Source organism: Tursiops truncatus, chromosome 6, assembly GCF_011762595.2.
Source record: "Tursiops truncatus isolate mTurTru1 chromosome 6, mTurTru1.mat.Y, whole genome shotgun sequence".
In the NCBI taxonomy this organism is placed as follows: domain Eukaryota; kingdom Metazoa; phylum Chordata; class Mammalia; order Artiodactyla; family Delphinidae; genus Tursiops; species Tursiops truncatus.
In genome coordinates, this window is record NC_047039.1 from 26,008,141 (window position 1) to 26,027,080 (window position 18,940).

Sequence of the window (18,940 nt, forward strand, 5' to 3'; positions counted from 1 at the left end):
TGAATTGTACACTTTTAAATGGTTAAATGATAAGTTTTATGTCATGTGTATTTTACCACAATTTTTTTTTCTTTTTTTTTTGCGGTACGCGGGCCTCTCACTGTTGCGGCCTCTCCCGTTGGCAGAGCACAGGCTCCGGATGCGCAGGCTCAGCGGCCATGGCTCACGGGCCTAGCCGCTCCACAGCATGTGGGATCTTCCCGGACCGGGGCACGAACCCGTGTCCCCTGCATCAGCAGGCGGACTCCCAACCACTGTGCCACCAGGGAAACCCACAATTTTTTTAAATTGTACTGTAAGACCACTGGAAAACATTTTAGGACAATTTAGAAATCTTTCGTATACATCTTCTATACCTTTTAATGCACATCACCCTATGCTGCATATTTTTTAAAACAGATTTGAAATCACATTATGCATACTACTTTTCAACCTTTTTATTTTCTATTATTATAGCTTGGATATCTTTCCACTTAATTAGGGAAATTGACCTCATCGTTCTTTAAGAGTTATGGGTACCCTATAATCATCATTTTAAATTCCCTGCCTCCAGGCTCTTTCTTCTCTCAATCATGTTGTAAATGTGACCTAAATTGTCTCTTTTCCTGGTAATTGTATGTTATTTCTGTTAACTTCGTGGAAATAACATCATTTAGAAGCATTTGGTTTTCTTGAGACAATGTATGAAGTATTGGTCACAGAACATTATGTGGTGATACATTCTTTTGAAAGTTTTATGTAATGGTACCATATGTATAATATAATTACTTTTTCCTTCCAAACCTGGAAAAATGTGGACCAACTAAATATTAGTGTTTAAAAATGCCTAGTTGAAATCTTCGGAAGAATTTCCAATCTTTTCAAACTTTAAAAATTCAGTAGTTTGGTCTATATAAAATAAATTCAGTGGCTTAACTTCATGTTTGGTTGAAAATATTTAATAGCCGTGAGTTCATAGACTCATCTGAATCATTTATTTCTATATCCTAGATGATCTATCATGATAAATGAAAAAGCAGTTTTGACATGTATATTACTATATTATGATTACAACTATTTTAAGTACATGGCATAGTAAACAGACTAGAAATAATAAACCAAAATAGTAACTATGATTTTATAAATGTAGTTATAGGATAAGTAATATTTTTTCTGTTTTACAATAATTTGTATTATAAGTATATTCTGTGAATGGTTTTTTAAATTATTTCAAAATTTATCTTTGTAGATTAAACCAAAAGATAATATAATAACTTGAATTTTTAAAAAATTTTCTTTTTGGAGTTTCTCTCTCTTCCTCTCTCCTACTGTTTTCTTACCTGGTAACACATTATAGCTTGCTTCTACTCCGGGAAATCTTAAAAAGGATTCAAACTTTTCCTCCGTACTATAATCCAAGTTAACCATGGGAAGTGTTGCTGCTGGTGTAACTATCCTCATTTGCTGAATTCCAAGCTGTCTACTGGATCTGTGGATGGGCGAGGAACTTTTTCTCTGTCTTCTATAATACATCTTCCTTCTTTCCTTCCTAGAAGTTTCTTCATTTTGTCCAAAGTCAGTTTGAATAACGAGAAGCAGAAGAAAACAATACAAGCTTGAAAACTTCATGCTTGCTTTTTCACTATTTGATTCCTAGGATGAGAATGAAACAGAATTTCAGAGTTAGTGACTAAATTTTTACCTCTGAAAATTGGCCTATAATTGCCTATATCCCTCAGCAGCAAGCCTGTGAGATATAACACATATAATATATGGGCTCTATGCTATAGTATTACTGCCAAGTCAGAATTTAGAATTTTTCTGTCAGAATCAAATAATTTTTAGTACTTTATTGCTAGACCAGACATGAGCAAACTTTTTCTATAAAGAACCATATAGTAAACATTTTAGGTTTTACAGGCCATGCAGTCTTTGTCATAACTACTCCACTCGACCCTTGTAACATGAAGGTAGACAATATGTACACAGTTTATGTATGTGATATGTACACAGTTTGTGTACGTGATATGTGCACAGTTTGTGTACATTATATGTGTACAATTGTGTACACAAATTCCAAAACAGGCAGTGGGTCAGACTTACCCCCCAGGCCATAGTGTGCCGACCCCTCTCTGGACCACTGTGTTGTAGGTTTTCAGAGGTTACTCAGGAGGTTTCTCTCCACCTCTCTGCCAAGTCATTCTGTGACTAACATCATCCACAATTCATTTTCCCAGCTCTTATATTTTATTATTTTTTTCTCTACTGTTCTAATTTTCTTTGTTGGGGGGAAAGAGCATAATTGCACCAAATAAAAATAACAGCAAACAGCAAACTACTATCAGTTATAAAGAGGTAAGAGGGACAAAGAGTAACTTTTAATCAGCTGGTCTCAAGAGGAGTACAGGGCCCTGCACATGGTGAAGCTGAAAAACATATTTGAGAAATGAATACTTTTTCAAACCTTGAACATGGATTAGCACAGAACAGAAATCCCTGAGAGGGGGAAAATCCAAGTTGAGCTCCTGCTCACTGCCTGGAGGGAGTTCCTTCCGAGGCTGAAGACCAGGGTGAGGACCCAGGCAGAGCCCAACAATCTCCCTGAGTTGAAAAAAGAAACCGAAAAACCTGGGGTCCTGGGGATGCCAGAGAGGCAAGAGTTTGCAGAGCAGAGCACAGGGAGGTGAGAGCTACCCTGAAAAAGACTTCCAAAGATATCAAGTCTTCAACCGAGTATGATTAGCACATTTGTATGAGAAAACTACTCAACACTTGAGAAAGAACTACCATGAAGGACAAAAAAAGAAAACATCCTTTAGGGTAGAAAAGGCTGGGCAGACTCTGTGTGTCCACCAGTCATAGTGGAGAACCTGTACTGCAAAGGGCATCAGACAGAGTGCTCAGAAGGGCATCGGCACATCAGAGAAAACAATTTACCCTAGACTAACGGCTGATCTGATCCCATTTACAGCACTGAATAGCAAGCCTCCAGAAAGGATCAAACGGTGTGCAACAACTTAACTATGTCCCAGAGCACCCAACAAGTACTGGGAAATCCAGCAAAAATTTACCAGGCACACAAAGAAACAGGAATTGTTGACCCATGATGAGGAAAATCAATCTATTGAAACCCATCCATAGCACAGCTGACATAATTATTAAGTAGGTCATTAAAAGTTATTAAAACCATAATCTGCGTGTTCAAGAACGTAGAGGAAAGATATTTAAAGAAATCCAAATTGAACTTTTAAAGATGTAAACTACAATGTGAGAGAGGAAAAACTATACTGCAAGGGATGAATAGCACATTAGACACTGCAGGAAAAAATTAGTAAACTTGTAAACATAGTCACAGAAATTATCCAAAATGAAACACACACACACACATGACCAGTAAAAAACATGAACAGAGCATCTTCAAACTATGGGACAACTTCAAGAAGATCAATTTATGTCCAGTTCCAGTCCCTGAAGGACTAGGGAGGCACAAAAATATTTGAAGAAATAAAGACTGGTCATTTTCCAAATTTGATGAAAACTATAAACCCACATATCCAAGATCAATAAACCCCCAAAATAAGAAATATGAAGAAAATTATGTCAAATATTCATCATAATCAAATTGCTTTAAAACCAGTAATAAGGGGAACATCTTAAAAGTGACCAGAGAAAAAGACACAAAGTTAAGAATAGAATAAAAGACTTCTCATTCAAAACAGTACAAGCCAGAAGACAGTGGAACAATGACTTTCAGGTACTGAAAAAAATCAACTTATATACTCAGTGATAATGTCTTTCAGAAACACAGGCAACATAAAGACTTTTTCAGACATAGAGAAGCTGAAGGAATTAATCACCAGCAGAATTGCACTGTAAGAAATGCTAAAGTAGAAGGAAAATTATATCAGATAGAATTATGGATCTACACAAAGGAATGAATATCACAGGAAATGGCATATATGTAGATAAATGCTCTTTTTTATTTTTAAATCTCTTTAAAAGATGCTAGTTTAATACAGTCATCTGTTTAACAGTTGTGTTGATTAATATAATAATACTGTATTTTGGGGTTTCTACCTTAAGTGAAAGTAAAATGTATGACAACAGAAGCAGAAAGGAGGAAAGAGGAAGTGTAAATATACTGTTATGTTCTAATACTATAAGCAAAGTGGAATATCAACTGAAGATAATTGTAATAAGTTAAAGATGCATACTATAAGCCCTAAGGTAATCACCAAAAAAACAAGAGTTATAGCTAATAAACCAATAAAGGTGATAACGTGGAGTAATAGAAATAATCCAAAACATATTACATGTAAATCATATTAAATGTGAATTTATTAATTGCCACAGAGACTGTCCACATTGAATTTTTAAAAATTAAGACCCAACTCTAGGGACTTCCCTGGTGGTCCAGTGGTTAAGACTCCATGCTCCCAATGCAGGGGGCCTGGGTTCAATCCCTGGCCAGGGAACTAGATCCCACATGCATACCACAACTAAGAGTTCACATGCCACAACTAAGGAGACTGCAGCCTCAACTAAGACCCACCACAACAAAATAAAATAAAATAAAACAAAATAAAATAAAATCCCAACTCTATGCTGCCTATAAGAAACTCATGCTAAATAAAGATACAAATGGATTAAAATTAAAAGGATGGAAAAATATATACTTTGGTAACACTAATCAAAAGAAAAGTGGGGGCTTCCCTGGTGGCACAGTGCTCAAGAATCTGCCTGCCAATGCAGGGGACACAGGTTCAAGCCCTGGTCCGGGAAGAGCCCACATACCGTGGAGCAACTAAGCTGGTGCGCCACAACTAAGCCTGCACTCTAGAGCCTGCGAGCCACAACTACTGAGCCCATGTGCCACAACTACTGAAACCCACATGCCTAGAGCCCGTGCTCCACAAAAGAGAAGCCACCGCAGTGAGAAGCCTGTACACTGCAATGAAGAGTAGCCCCCGCTCGACTCAACTAGAGAAAGCCCACGCGCAGCAATGAAGACCCAATGCAGCCAAAAAAATAAATAAATAAAATAAAGTTTTAAGAAAAGACATATTTAACTCAATAAAAAAAGTGGATGGCTATATTAATATAAGATGAAGAAGAATAAAGAGAGCCATTATGTAATGATAAAAGGATCTATTCATGAAGATGTAACAATTCTAAGCCTTTATACACTGAACAGTACAGATTCAAATTACATGAAGAAAAAAACTGGTATAGCTGCAAGAACTAGACAAATCCACAGTTATCATCCAGAATTTCTACTTTCTTCTCCCAAATCTGGATTTTTAAAATAGTAGATCACAAGCTAAAACAACAAGATAGCACTGTACCCTGTTAGAATGGCCAAAATCAAAAACACTGACAAATTGTGAGGTAAGGGTGTGTAGCAACAGGAACTCTCATTTATTGCTGGTGGGAATACAAAACCATACAGCCACTCTGTAAGACAGTTTGGCAATTTCTTACAAAACTAAACATACTCTTACCCTGCAATCCAGCAGTCATGCTTCTTAATATTTACCCACATGAGCTGAAAACTTATATCCACACCAAAACCTGCGCATGGATGTTTACAGCAGCTATATTCATAACTGCCAAAGCTTGGGAACAACCAAGACATCCTTAAGTAGGTGAATGGATAAATAAACTGTGTTACATCCAAACAGTGGAGTATTATTCAGCACTAAAAAGAAAAGCTCTCAAACCATGAAAAGACGTGAAAGAATCTTAAATGCTTATTACTAAGTGGAAGAAGCCAATCTGAAAAGGCTAGTACAGTGTGACTGCAACTACATGGCATTCTGGAAAAGACAAAACTGTGGAGACAGTACAGACATACTTCGTTTTATTGCACTTTAGCATGCTTCACAGATACTGCATTTTTTAACAAATTGAAGGTTTGAGGCAACCCTGCATCAAGCAAGTTTATTGGCACCTTTTTTCCAACAACATTTGCTCACTTCATGCTGTCACATTTTGGTAATTCTCACAATATTTTAAACTTTTTCATTATTACCAAATTACTATATTTGTTATGGTGATCTGTGATCAGTGATCTTTGATGTTACTGTTGCAAAAAGATTATTATGCTCTGAAGGCTCAGATGATGGCTAGCATTTTTTTAGCAATAAAGTATTTTTTAATTAAGACAGGAACATTGATTATCTTTTTAGACATAATGCTATTGCACATTAAATAGAATACAGTATACTGTAAACATAACTTTTATATGCACTGGGAAACCAAAAAAAATTGTGTGATTCCCTGTGTTGCAGTATTAGCTTTATTGTGGTTGTCTGTAACCAAACACACAACATCTCTGTGGTATGCTTATATGCTTATTTAGTCAGAGTTGCATGTTCATTGATTTATGATCCTACTTTCAGTTTGTGTTTTCATTGTGGCCAGGTGATGCTCTTGCTTCCTAGCAATCTATATCATTTATAATGGTGCTTCACTGTATAGAACTCAGGTTTTGAATGAATCTTTGAAGTCATCTGCTTTTCCAGTAATGGGAAGTTCTTTATCTTCCATGTTCAGACAGCTCTGTCAGAAAAGTCTTCCTTAGATTGAGCTACAATTTGTTGTTCATATCATGGCCCATAAGAGATTTACAGATAAGCCATGTTCACACAGTTTTCTTTCTCCTGAGTTCTTAATCTTTTTTTATCAATGCTTTTTAAGATGTGTTTAAGTTTCTAAAACTAGTACATAATTTTTAAAAACTCAAAATGATACACAGGCATAAAAAACAAGTTGCCTTAACGATAATTCATAGTTTAGTACAACGGTAGACCTACTTTTTCTTCAGGGTCCAGAGAGTAAATATTTTTAGCTTTGCAGGACAACAGTCTCTGTTAAAACTATTCAACTTTGTTATTGTAGCCAAAAATAACCATAGACAAGTAAATGGATGGCCACAACTGTATTCTGATGGCACTTTGAAAAACAGAATTTGGCCTATGGGCCATAGTTTCCCATCCCCTAGTTTAAGGGTATCTTTCATGATACCTTCTAAACATATATGAACATATATATTTAAACATAAATGGAATTGTTCGATATACTGCAATCTGTTTTCTTTCCATTCAGTAATAAATTGTGGTCATATGGACATATATGTCAATGTATGTAAATCTATCTGGTCTGTGCACTCTATTTTCATTCCATAAGTTATGTAACAAACAATTTGGTGATGGATATTTAATTTTTTCCACTTTTCCTCTGTTGTAAACACTCCTGTGGAAATTCCCTTTTGGTCCAGTTGTTAGGACTCTGAGCATTCACTGCCAAGGGCATGAGTTCAATCTGTAGTCAGTGAACTAGGATCCCACAAGCTGCGTGGCGTGGCCAAAAAATGAAACAAAACAAAACACTCTTGTGCATATATCTTCTGGAAATATTTTTATGTTCTTTTTTCTTTTTTTTTTTAAACTGAAGAATAGTTGATTTACAATGTTGTGCCCATCTCTGCTGTACAGCAGTGTGACTCAATTATAAACATATATACATTCTTTTTTTATATTCTTTTCCATTATGGTTTATCACAAGATATTGAGTATAGTTCCCTGTGCTATACATTAGGGCCTTGTTGTTTATCCATTCTAAATATAATAGTTTGCATCTACCAAGCCCAAACTCCCAGCCCATCCCTCTCCCTCCCCTCCTCCCCTCCTCCCCCTTGGCAACCACAAGTCTGTTCTCTATGTAAAAATATGGAATGCTTCACAAATTTGCATGTCATCCTTGTTCAGGGGCCATGCTAATCTTCTCTGTATTGTTCCAATTTTAGTATATGTGCTGCCAAAGTGAGCACTTTTATGTTCTTAATTGTAATTTTTAATTTATAAATAATGTAATAATAGATTTTCTGTTGTTTTTAACTATATTGTCTCTTGGGTTTATTTTTGGATGAAATTTAATATAAGTCACTTTGGTCATATTTATTAATATATTTTGAGGCCATGGTATAGGTATATACACATTTAGAATTGTTATATATTTCTGGTGCTTTTATCATTAGGTACTTTCTGTATCTCTAGTAGTGTGTTTTGTCATAAGATCTACTTTGTCTAATTAATGTAGCTGCTTTCTTTTTATTAATGTCTACTTAATATATTTTTTGCATCATTTTACTTTCAGCCTTTCATATTTTCAATGTATTTTCTATTAGCGTATCATTTTTAGTTCAATATGACAATTTTTATCTTCTAATTGGAATAGAAAGTCTATTTTTATTTACTGTAACACTTGATATGTTTGAATTTAAATATATTTTCTGAATATTTGCATTCTATTTGTCCTGCCTGTTCTTTGTGTGTTTTTTTTTTCCATTCTTGCTTGCTTTCTTTTTAATTGATTGCTTAGTTTTTATTAATCCATTAGTAATTGTATACTTTTCACTATAAAGTTCTTTGTAGAGATTACCGCATACATCCTTAACTTACCAAGTCTAATATAAATTAGTACCTTTACCTCTTTCTGGACTTTAACTTTACTTACCTCATCCTAGAACATATACTACTTTTGTCGTATATTTTAATTCTTTATATTTGTTAAACCCTCAAAAGATTATTATTATTTTATGCTGAAAGTTCATTTAGATCAGGCTCTCTCAACCTTAGCACTATTAACATTTGGGTTGGATAATTCCTTTGTTGTGGTGGGGGGCTGGCCTTTGTATATTTAGTAGCATCCCTGGCTCCTACCCAGTAGATACCTCCTCTCAGTTATAACAACCAAAAATGTCTTCATATATTACCAGATGTGTCTTGGGGGTGGAAGGATTCAGCCTGCCTCCAATTAAGAACCACTGATTTAGATCTTCCTAAACATTTATCCTTTTTCTTTCTTCTTATTTCTTTCTGTATCTCCAGTCTTCTATCAGGATTATTTTCTTCCTAAAAAATACCTTTTAGTAATTGCCTTAGTGCAGGACTGCTGATGACCAGTTCTTTTGTTTGTTGGTCATATGAAAATGTTTATATCTTATGTTCATTCTGAAAGGATGTATTTGCTAAATATGGAATTCTAGATTGACAAGTGTTTTCTTTCAGCATTTGGAAGATTTCATTCCAGTATCTTCTTGTTTCCATATTTTGTGTTGAGTAGTCATCTGTCAATCTAATTATTTCTCCTTTAAAAGTAACTTTTTTTGTTGCTTTTAAGATATTCTCTTTGGCTTTGGTTTTCAGCTGTTTTACTCTGTTGTACATAGATATGATTTACTTGGTTTTATCCTATATAGGATTCATAGCACTTCTTGAATCTGTGGACTGATATTTATCAAATTTGGAAATTTCTTAGCCCTTACGTCTTCAAATAATACTCTCCTACTTCTCTCTCCTCTTTCTTCTCAAAACTACAGTGACACGTATGATAGCCTTCTCATTATGTCTTTAATGTCACTTTCCCTCTCTTGTATTTTTTATCCTTCTCTCACCCTGTGATTGATTCTGGTTATTCCACTAACCTCCCTTCCATTCACTAATTATCTGTTCAGCTATGGTTTATCTGCTATTAAATCCATCCATTGACTTCTATTTTTCTATTATTGTGTTTTTTTAGTTTTTCAGCTTTTCAGTGGGTTCTTATTGTTTCTGTTTCTCTACTGAAATTTTCAATCTTGTTTTTCACGTTTTGAACTTATTAATCACATTTATTTAAGTCTGAGTCTGAAAACTCCATTTCAGGACATTCTATATGTCTATTTCTATTGTCTGTTATTTCTTTCTAGGTTTTTAACCATTTTCTTCTGTTTCTTCCTATGCCTGATGGCATTTGATTGCCAACCATTGTATATGAAAAATTGTGAATATACTTTGAAGCCTACAATGATATATTTATTATTTATCCTAAAAGGATTTACATTCAGACATGAGGTTAAGGGCACTAACAATCATAAATTGAATGATTTGAAGCTGAGTTTCACTATAACTAATTAATAATTATACTTTAAGTCCCAAACCAAAACCTGGTGATTTCATCTGCATCACTTTTGCCTGCCACCCCTGCTGCTTGATTGGCCCCATTCCTTGAGTTTTGTTTCTGTCTTGACTTGAGAGGCTGTTTTAAAGCTATACTAAGCTTCTCAGTCACCTCTTTTGGTTCCACAGATGCCTCCAGAAGAAAAGCTGTTCCAGACCTCTTAGGATTCCAGTCCTATCCCAAATATTGGCCCTGTTATTTTTTCCTATTTTTTTCTAATTATTCTCAGTAGGCTGAATGGTCTGAATTGCATAGTCTGCCATTATAAGAAGCATGAGTTCCCTCAGATTAGTTTTATTGCCCTGAAATATATCATTTTTCTTTTAGAGAATGTTTTGGGTTGTAAAAGTTTTGAATTCATATATGTCAGAAAATATCATTTTGTTTAGTTGGAAATAGAATTATGATTTTAGAATAATTTTCCTTCAATACTTCATAGGTATTGTTCCATTTGTTTCTTATATCTGTTACTGATGAAAAGTTTAAATTGAATCTGATTCTCATCTCTTTGTAATAAGTCTTTTTTCCTCTCTCTGTAGAAGTTTTTTTTTCAGATTTTGAACTCATTTTTAATATTCAGAAGTTCTACTATAATGTACGGGTTTTGTTTTTTTCCTTATTGTATCCTTCTTAGGATCTTTTACTCTAATGACTTCTTTCTTTTCCACACAAGCTCTTTTTACACAGTTCTCTCCCATACCTATTCAAGGCTATGGTTTTTCTCTTTAAATTCATTCCCATCTTCTCTCTGTATTTGAAGCATTCCTCACAGTTTCTGTCTCACCAGAAGCTCCCCTTCTTATTTCCTACTGCAGCTATATATCCATGTGTGTATTTGTTTGTAATATATCTTCTCTTATGTCTAGGTATTTGGTAAGAGGAAAAGAGTGATATCTGCTTAGTTTGCCCTCTTGAATCTCAGTTCTTTTTATAACTTCATCTGCCAGAATTATCCTCCTGTAGTCAGGATGTACTTGGATCATATGCTGACTTGTCACCATTTTCCCTTGGCTCAACAAATAGCAGCCTCTAAGTTATTTTCATGTCAACTAACCTCAGCATGCAATCTCTTTTTCAGTATATAGGTACTTTAATTACTGCAGTAATTTCAAACCCTTTACTGTAGGTCACTGAAATGAAACTATATTAGAACAACTTTTCATAATCTATATTAGTTTTAGAAAAACTAACATGCAAAATATAAGGGAGGAGCAAATCCCCTAGCTGATTGGTGGCTAAACTTGTCAAAGCCCATTCAGAGAGCAAGGTAATATGTTGGGAAGAAATAGCAACAGCAGCAGGGGAAAGCAATATGAAAAGTTGCACTGTGAGACAGGGTAGAAGTAGAATTTGCTGAGTGGCGGGGGAAGTGAGCTCTGACAGAGAGCATACATAAAATGTGCTCTACATAAAATGTGCTCTACATAAAATCTGTACATGGAGATTTTCTTGCTTTGACAGTCATATATGTGACTCTCCATCCTGTGGTAGGTGAGAGTTATGAGGAGTCAGGCCCTGGATCTAAGGGCTCTGGAGATAAACTTCCATGAGTGTCTCAGGCATCGTGTTGTCCCTGAGCCTCTTACTTAGCAGAGCATTGCCCAAGCTCACCCTTCTCCCATTATCCCCATCCCTCTTTGTCTTCCACCCCCCTCCCAAACTGGCTCACTTTTACTTATCCAGAAATCTAAATAGATATGTACAAAAATAAATTTACAGAGCTATCTTAATTTTAAGAAAATCAGAATCTAAATAGTCTAATTGAAATGTTTAAATAATGTTTATGAAATGGCCTCTCAATACTAATTTTATCATTGATGCCTCGGCCTTTGTTATTTTCAGTGATTTATAGAATTTCACATTTATTTAATATTTATTCCAAAAACAACTTTATAATTGAGTGAATATGTTTCTAGAGGTAAACTTTTATGACACAATAGGTCTAATCACTGTAGGTATTATTTTGATCAAGTAAAATTTTCTTTCATTTTAGCATTTATTGTGTTTATCCCAACATTAAATATCATCTGTAAATCTTGGTTAACTTATTATTTTTTTCCATTAAAATTCTTCGTCATCTGTCTTAAGTAAGCTTTAAAAGGGTTTAAATTAAATTTTAAACTTCTACACAAAGCCATGAGATGCCTATTATCCCTTTTAACTTCACTCTATAGGCTTATAATGAAAAACATTTTTAATTAATCCTTTATGCTCTTTTAGGACTTAAAAATAGAAAAGAATGAAATTTTCAAACCAACTTATACTTCTATTGAGCATGTAATTCTATTTAAACATATAAAAATATATTGAATCCTACTTTCATAAAGTTTTAAATACTTCGGAAGTAGTCATCCTGAAAAAAACAAGTAAACAAAATAATGTACACTTTAAACTTTTAAAATCTATTAGTAAGAGCTTATTTCCTCAAGGGTTAAACATATTTGCAACATAAAACAGCCAAATATTAAAACCATTCCACATGCTTTAGTAGAAACTTAAAATTTAAAACATTTTACCTGGAAATCTAAACTAAGTAGGCTTTGCTTGGTGTCATTTAAGTCTCCAGATGAAAATGAAACAAAACCAGAGCTTTCTTTAAAACAAAGAAGGGATTGTTGAAAATTGTTAACTGACTTCTTTGCAAAATCTAAAATAACTGCTTCCCTTGGGGATACATGCCTTTCGGTTCTTTGTGCAGAAAATCAGCCAAGAGAGTAACCAGGGAAAATAGTTACCAAGGCAAATATTTGTTCTAAATCATGGGAAAAGTGGAAAGCAGCAGAGGGGGGGAAAAGCATTAGTCTGTAGGCTGAGAAGGCGGAGTTGGAAGCACAAAAGGGGAGCTTGATTAAGAAATGCGTGATTTTCATAGACTAATTACATTAAAAATCTTAACGTTCCAAGTTAGAGGACTATGCCTTCCTGGAATGCCTTTAATTGGGTTAATGTTATTTAACTCTCTCATCGGCTCTCTGCCTGCCACACCAGTCTCACACACAATATTGTTAACAAAACAGAAAGCTGTTACATATTAATGTCATTTAAATTATGTAACTTCCAACCTTAAGCAATAAGAAGAAAATATTCAAGGGAGCTATGAGGCTTCTGATTAAGGTAACTGGCAAATTAATTATCTACCTCAGCCTCAGTTTCTTCATCTGCAAATAAGCAGGTCAGAGACAGATCAAGGTTCCTGGCCCACAGTGCTGCTTATAGAGGACCTTGGGTGAGTTACTGCTGTTTGTGACTAAAGTTTTTTCTTTGTACAGCTGGGATGGTAATACCTATCTTTCAAATTTTTGTGCAGATAGAATGAATAGCACATACAAAATGCCTGTCGTAGACTAGGTAATTATAATATCTATTTTTTAAAATTCTTACTTACCTCATGGGTCTAAATTATTTGACAGAGAGAAGATACATTTTTGTCTTTCCAAAATCTTAACATGACCTGGGTAGATCAAATCAAGATGATGGACTGAGCACATGGGCCACCCAAATTCCTAAAAATAACAAAAACTATGTTTGTTTTTAAAAATGTAACACTGCACTACAAAATAATTAGTACTATTAGAAGACAAGAAATGTTGAGAAATTCCTTGAAAACTGAAGGTACATAGGCTCTGTCTGGCAGACGACAACAAAACACGTATGAGACAGGGTAACTCTGAGGGTGTTCCAGGTTTAGAAATTATAGATCCTGGGAATGGTGAGATTCGTTGGGAAACTGTACTCAAGAGAAGCAGGGCATATGACCCCAACCTTCCTGATGTCTCCATCATTTGTTCAAAGTATTAGGCATTTACCCCCAAATTGAACCCATGTTCTCTTCCACTTGGCCCTGGGTGTCTAGCAGAAAAGGGAACCCCCATCTTCAGAATCCAGACTAGCTCAACCCAGTACAAGCACAAAGTTGACTATCTCCACCCACACATTCAGAGCTTTGGGTCAGTGTTCTTAACATATGCAGGTAGCCCAAGATTACCAAACATTTGCAAAGATTCTAACATTAGAGATAGGAGTTCCCCTCATCTCCACCCCAAAATACCTACCCACAATCAGAAAAGAGCTTTGGAAATTTAATCAAGAATGAGAAGCCACTACAGACCTATTTGAATTGCAAAAACCAAAACACTGATAATACCAAATGCGGGTGAGAATGTGAAGCAACAGGAATTCTCATTCATTGCTTGTGGGAGTACAAAATGGTACAGCCACTTTGGAAGGTAGTTTGGTGGTTTCCTAGAAAAATTCAGCAGTCATGCTCCTTGGTATTTACCCAAGTAAGTTGAAAACTTATGTCCACACAAAAGCCTGCACACAGATGTTGACAGCAGCTTTATTCATAGTTGCCAAAACTTGGAAGCAACCAAGATGTCCTTCAGTAGGTGAAAGGATAAACTGTGGTGCATCCTACAATGGAATATTATTCAGTGCTAAAAAGAAATGGGCTATTAAGCCATGAAAAGACATGTAGCAACCTTAAATGCATATTACTAAGTAAAAAAAAGCAATTCGGAAATGGCTATGTACTATGTGATTCCAGCTATGTGACATTCTGGAAAAGGCAAATCTATGAAGACAGTAAAAAGGTCAGTGGTTGCCAGGGGTTGGTGGTGGGAGGAATGAATAGGTGGAACACAGGATTTTTAGGGCAGTGGAAATACTCTGTATGATATCATAATGATGGATACACGTGTTTATACTGTTGTCTAAACTCATAGAATGTACACACCAAGAGTAAACCATAATGAAACTATAGACTTGGGTGATTACGATGCATCAGTATAGGTTCATCAGTTATAACAAATGCACCACTCTAGTGGGGGATGTTGATAATAAGGGAGGCTGTGTGATGGGGGGGACTAGGGATATATGGGAAACCTCTGTAACCTTCCTATCAATTTTTCTGTGCATCTGAAACTGCTCTAAAAAAAAGTCTTTAAAAAAAATGTGGCCTGGGGCTTCCCTGGTGGCACAGTGGTTGAGAGTCCGCCTGCCGATGCAGGGGACGCGGGTTCGTGCCCCGGTCCGGGAGGATCCCACGTGCCGCGGGTTGGCTGGGCCCGTGGGCCATGGCCACTGGGCCTGCGCGTCCGGAGCCTGTGCTCCGCGGCGGGAGAGGCCACGGCAGTGACAGGCCCACGTACCGCAAAAAAAAAAAAAAAAAAAAGTGTCCTGATTTATGCATTGTTTTGGGAGGAAAACAATGTGGATGACATGCAGTATTGGACACATTGCTTGCTTAGGGCAAACAGAAACATATTTTTTTTAAAAAAACGTTTTACTTTATATTGGAGTATAGCCATTAACAGTGTTGTGATAGTTTCAGGTGCACAGCAAAGTGACTCAGCCATACCTATACTTGTATCCATTCTCCCCCAAACTCCCCTCCCATCCAGGCTGCCACATAACATTGAGCAGAGTTCCTCGTGCTATGCAGTAGGTCCTTCTTGGTTATCCATTTTAAATATAGCAGTATATACATATCAATCCCAAACTCCCTAACTATCCCTTCCCCCCACTCTTCCCCCATGATAACCATAAGTTTGTTCTCTAAGTTTGTGAGTCTGAGAAACTCTTCTATAATGGATTCCTAGAAGTGAAATGCTGGGACCGAGTATACCTATTGTTAAGTTGTCCTCAAAAGAAACAGGATAGGGACTTCCCTCATGGTCCAGCGGTTAAGACTCCACGCTCCCAAGGCAGGGGGCCCAGGTTCGATCCCTCATCAGGGAACTAGATCCCGCATAACTAAAAGTGCCCGCATGCCAGCAACTAAAGATCCCATGTGCCACAACTAAGACCCAGCAGAGTGAAATAAATAAATAAATAAGAAACAGGACAAATTAACAATAGCTATACTCTGTCCCAGCATATCACTTCTAGGAATCCATTGTAGAAACACATCTTTCTCTGCATAAGTGTGCCTCTAGGAAAGTACTTTGAAGTATTGTTCCCAAGGGGGGAGGGGAATTAACCAGTTATATACTGATAGGGAACAGTAGGCTGCCATAAAGCTACGTAGAGAGACCGAAGTAACTGTTATATAGACATGCAAAATTGTCCACAATATACCAAGAGGAAGAAAGAAATTTTAAAATAGTACACGTGCTATTATGTTCCCTTCTTTTAATGTATACAATTTAACATCTTCCTAGAGAACAAATTGGAAGAAATAAACAACAAACTGTTAGTGGTTATCTTTGGGTGATGGAATTATGGGAGGATTTTAGTATGTAATTCTGTACTTTTATAACGTTTTGAGCTTTTCATAACCAGATCAGAAAAAAAAGAACTTTTTTTAAAAAATCTTTAAACAATCAGAAAAAGAGGAAACTTAAATAGCAGCATAGAGGAATAGCCAAGATTATCATACCAAGATTGGCAAAGTTGCGGAGAACCAGATTATACAGTTTCTGAGGTCCCTGCTCTAAAATCTTGTGGGTTAATGGACTGTTACATGAGTCCTGCAGAAACTATGTTAACCACAGTAGTACATGGGAAATGCTGGTATTGGTGCTCTCCTCCTTTTTATTACTGCAGCCATAACTATGTTCTAAAGCTTGGCTCTGACAGCCACTCTGCAGAGTTTGGTGTTGGTCACCAAACAGGGTGTCAACAGGTCCCTGAGTGCCCAGGCTACAAGCACAGCCAGCATGGGTTCCAACTCCAAAACATGTGTTTGAGTAAAGTCACCTTTTCAATATTTTCAATGAGTTAGTCTTTCTTTTAAGGGTGTAGTTGCTCAGATAAAGCTAAATTTCCCCTCTCAGAAATGGGAGTCTTATCTTGCTTCAGGCCTGTTCTATATCCCTTGCTAGTGCCATAGTTAAATGCCTTTTCAGCTAACTCACGCTGAAGTGTGACAGTGCTTCATTTGCTTTCATTGAATTTACCCTCTCAGAGGAATATTTACATTTAAGTGGAGTACTAATGTATGAATATGCCATGATACCTTCCCCTATCAGTGGACATTTGGATTTTTCCCCTTTTTGAGTTTTGGTGCATTTTTCCAGATTGCTTTCCAAAAACATTCTTGTAATGTATACTCCCACCGGAAATATGTAAAATGTCCATTTACCTGCCACTTTATTTTTTAAATGATTTTTGTATGTTTGAATAGGTAATCTATATAAGTAGCATAAATTTTTTAAATACACGGTTAAAATTTTCAGTTTTCTATATCCAATATTGGAGGATTAGATGATTCTACCAACCTTCCCTTCAAAGACAACTAAAAAACTGGATCACTGGATCACTATTTAAAAACATCTTAAAATCGTCAATGAGATTAAAAAAAAAGACCATAAGGAATCACTGGGTTTAGATCTGAGAGGGTTCATGAGCACCTTTTTGCCCTGGCGGTGTTTGTCAAAAATATTAAAAGCAGGGCTTCCCTGGTGGCGCAGTGGTTAAGAGTCTGCCTGCCGATGCAGGGGACACGGGGTCGTGCCCCGGTTCGGGAAGATCCCACATGCCGCGGAGCGGCTAGGCCCGTGAGCCATGGCCGCTTAGCCTGCGCGTCCGGAGCCTGTGCTCCGCAACGGGAGAGGCCACAACAGTGAGAGGCCCGCGTACCGCAAAAAAAAAAAAAAAAAAAAAAAATTAAAAGCAAAAATATCAATGAAATAGAAAAATTCATGCAGGAGACAGGATCAACACTGCCAAAAAAAAATTTTTTTTAACAAAACTAATAAAATATGTAGCAAGACTGATGCAGGAGAAAGGGAAAAAGCACAGATCACCAGTATGAGGAATAGGAAAATTTCTATTACTACAGAGTGAAAACAGTTAAATCAGAGGATATTATAAACAACTTTATGCCAGCAAATTTAGACAGTATGGATACTTCCTAGAAAAAGACAATTTAATAAAACTGTCAGAAAAAGAAATAGAAAATCTGAATTGTCTACTATTGAAACCATAAATTCAAACCTTCCCACAAAGAATACTATAGGCCTATATTAATCAACAAATTCTACCAAACAATTCTTTAAGGTCAGCATAACCATACCATACTGCAACCTGACAAGGACATTACAAGAAAGGAAAATTATAGATCAGTCTGACTAGTGAACATAGATTTTAAAAAAAGTAAAATATTAGCAAACCAAATCTAGCAGTATATAAATAGGATAATATATCATGACTACACTAGGTTTATTTAAGAAATAACTGGTTGATTTAAGGATAAAATCCAAACATTATATTATCACCTTAATGTTTAAAGAAGGAAGAGAGAAAAAGCTGTTACCATACTAAAATAGAAGGGAACTCCTTAGTCTGTCAGAGTTATCTACAAAAAAACAACATACTTCCACTCCTAGCTATATACCCAAGAGAAGTGGAAACATAAATCCACATGGAAACTTGTACACGAATTTTGAATTGTGTAGCTACACTATTCATAACAGCCAAAATGTGGAAACAACTCAAATATCGATCAGCTGATGGACGGATAAAGTGTGATCTGTTTCTACAATGGAATGTTATTCAGCAATAAAAAGGAATGAAGCACTGATGCATCCATGTTCAACATGGATGAACCTCAAACAGATTATGCTCAGTGCAAGAAGCCGGTCACAAGAGGCCACATATTGTATGACTCTTTTTTTTTTTTTTTTTTTGCAGTACGCGGGCCTCTCACTGTTGTGGCCTCTCCTGTTGCGGAGCACAGGCTCTGGACGCGCAGGCTCAGCGGCCATGGCTCACAGGCCTAGCTGCTCCGCGGCATGTGGGATCTTCTCAGACCGGGACACGAACCCGTGTCCCCTGCATCGGCAGGCGGACTCTCAACCACTGCGCCACCAGGGAAGCCCTGTATGGCTCTTTCATATGAAATGTCCATAATAGGCAAATCCATACAGGCAGAAAGTAGATGAGTGGTTGTTGGGGTGAGGAGGGTAAGAGTTGGGATGGCACAATGGGGAGTGACTGCTAATGGGTACAGGGTTCC

General features: G+C 36.4%; 2 protein-coding genes and 1 non-coding gene across 10 annotated transcripts in view; 1 reads left to right on the plus strand and 2 right to left on the minus strand.

Moving 5' to 3' along the window:
* CENPP (centromere protein P) overlaps positions 1 to 18,940 on the plus strand; it is a 234,678-nt gene that overhangs the window by 165,446 nt on the left and 50,292 nt on the right. The window lies entirely within an intron of this gene.
* Positions 1 to 18,940, minus strand: part of ECM2 (extracellular matrix protein 2) — a 70,667-nt gene that overhangs the window by 23,979 nt on the left and 27,748 nt on the right. For 2 of the 5 annotated variants that reach the window (XM_033857774.2, XM_033857773.2), the window contains exons 1-2: positions 12,498 to 12,718; positions 1,320 to 1,632 (exon numbers count right to left, since the gene is read on the minus strand). In XM_033857774.2, the coding sequence (XP_033713665.1) occupies positions 1,320 to 1,608 (289 nt within the window). In that variant the 5' untranslated portion in view covers positions 1,609 to 1,632; positions 12,498 to 12,718. Of the gene's footprint in view, positions 1 to 1,319; positions 1,633 to 12,497; positions 12,721 to 18,940 lie in introns of those variants that run through there. The other 3 variants (XM_033857775.2, XM_019940466.3, XM_073805915.1) reach the window with 3 other exon arrangements.
* Positions 7,704 to 7,810, minus strand: LOC117312863 (U6 spliceosomal RNA). Its single transcript, XR_004527267.1, has one exon. It is a non-coding gene; the product is annotated as a U6 spliceosomal RNA (small nuclear RNA).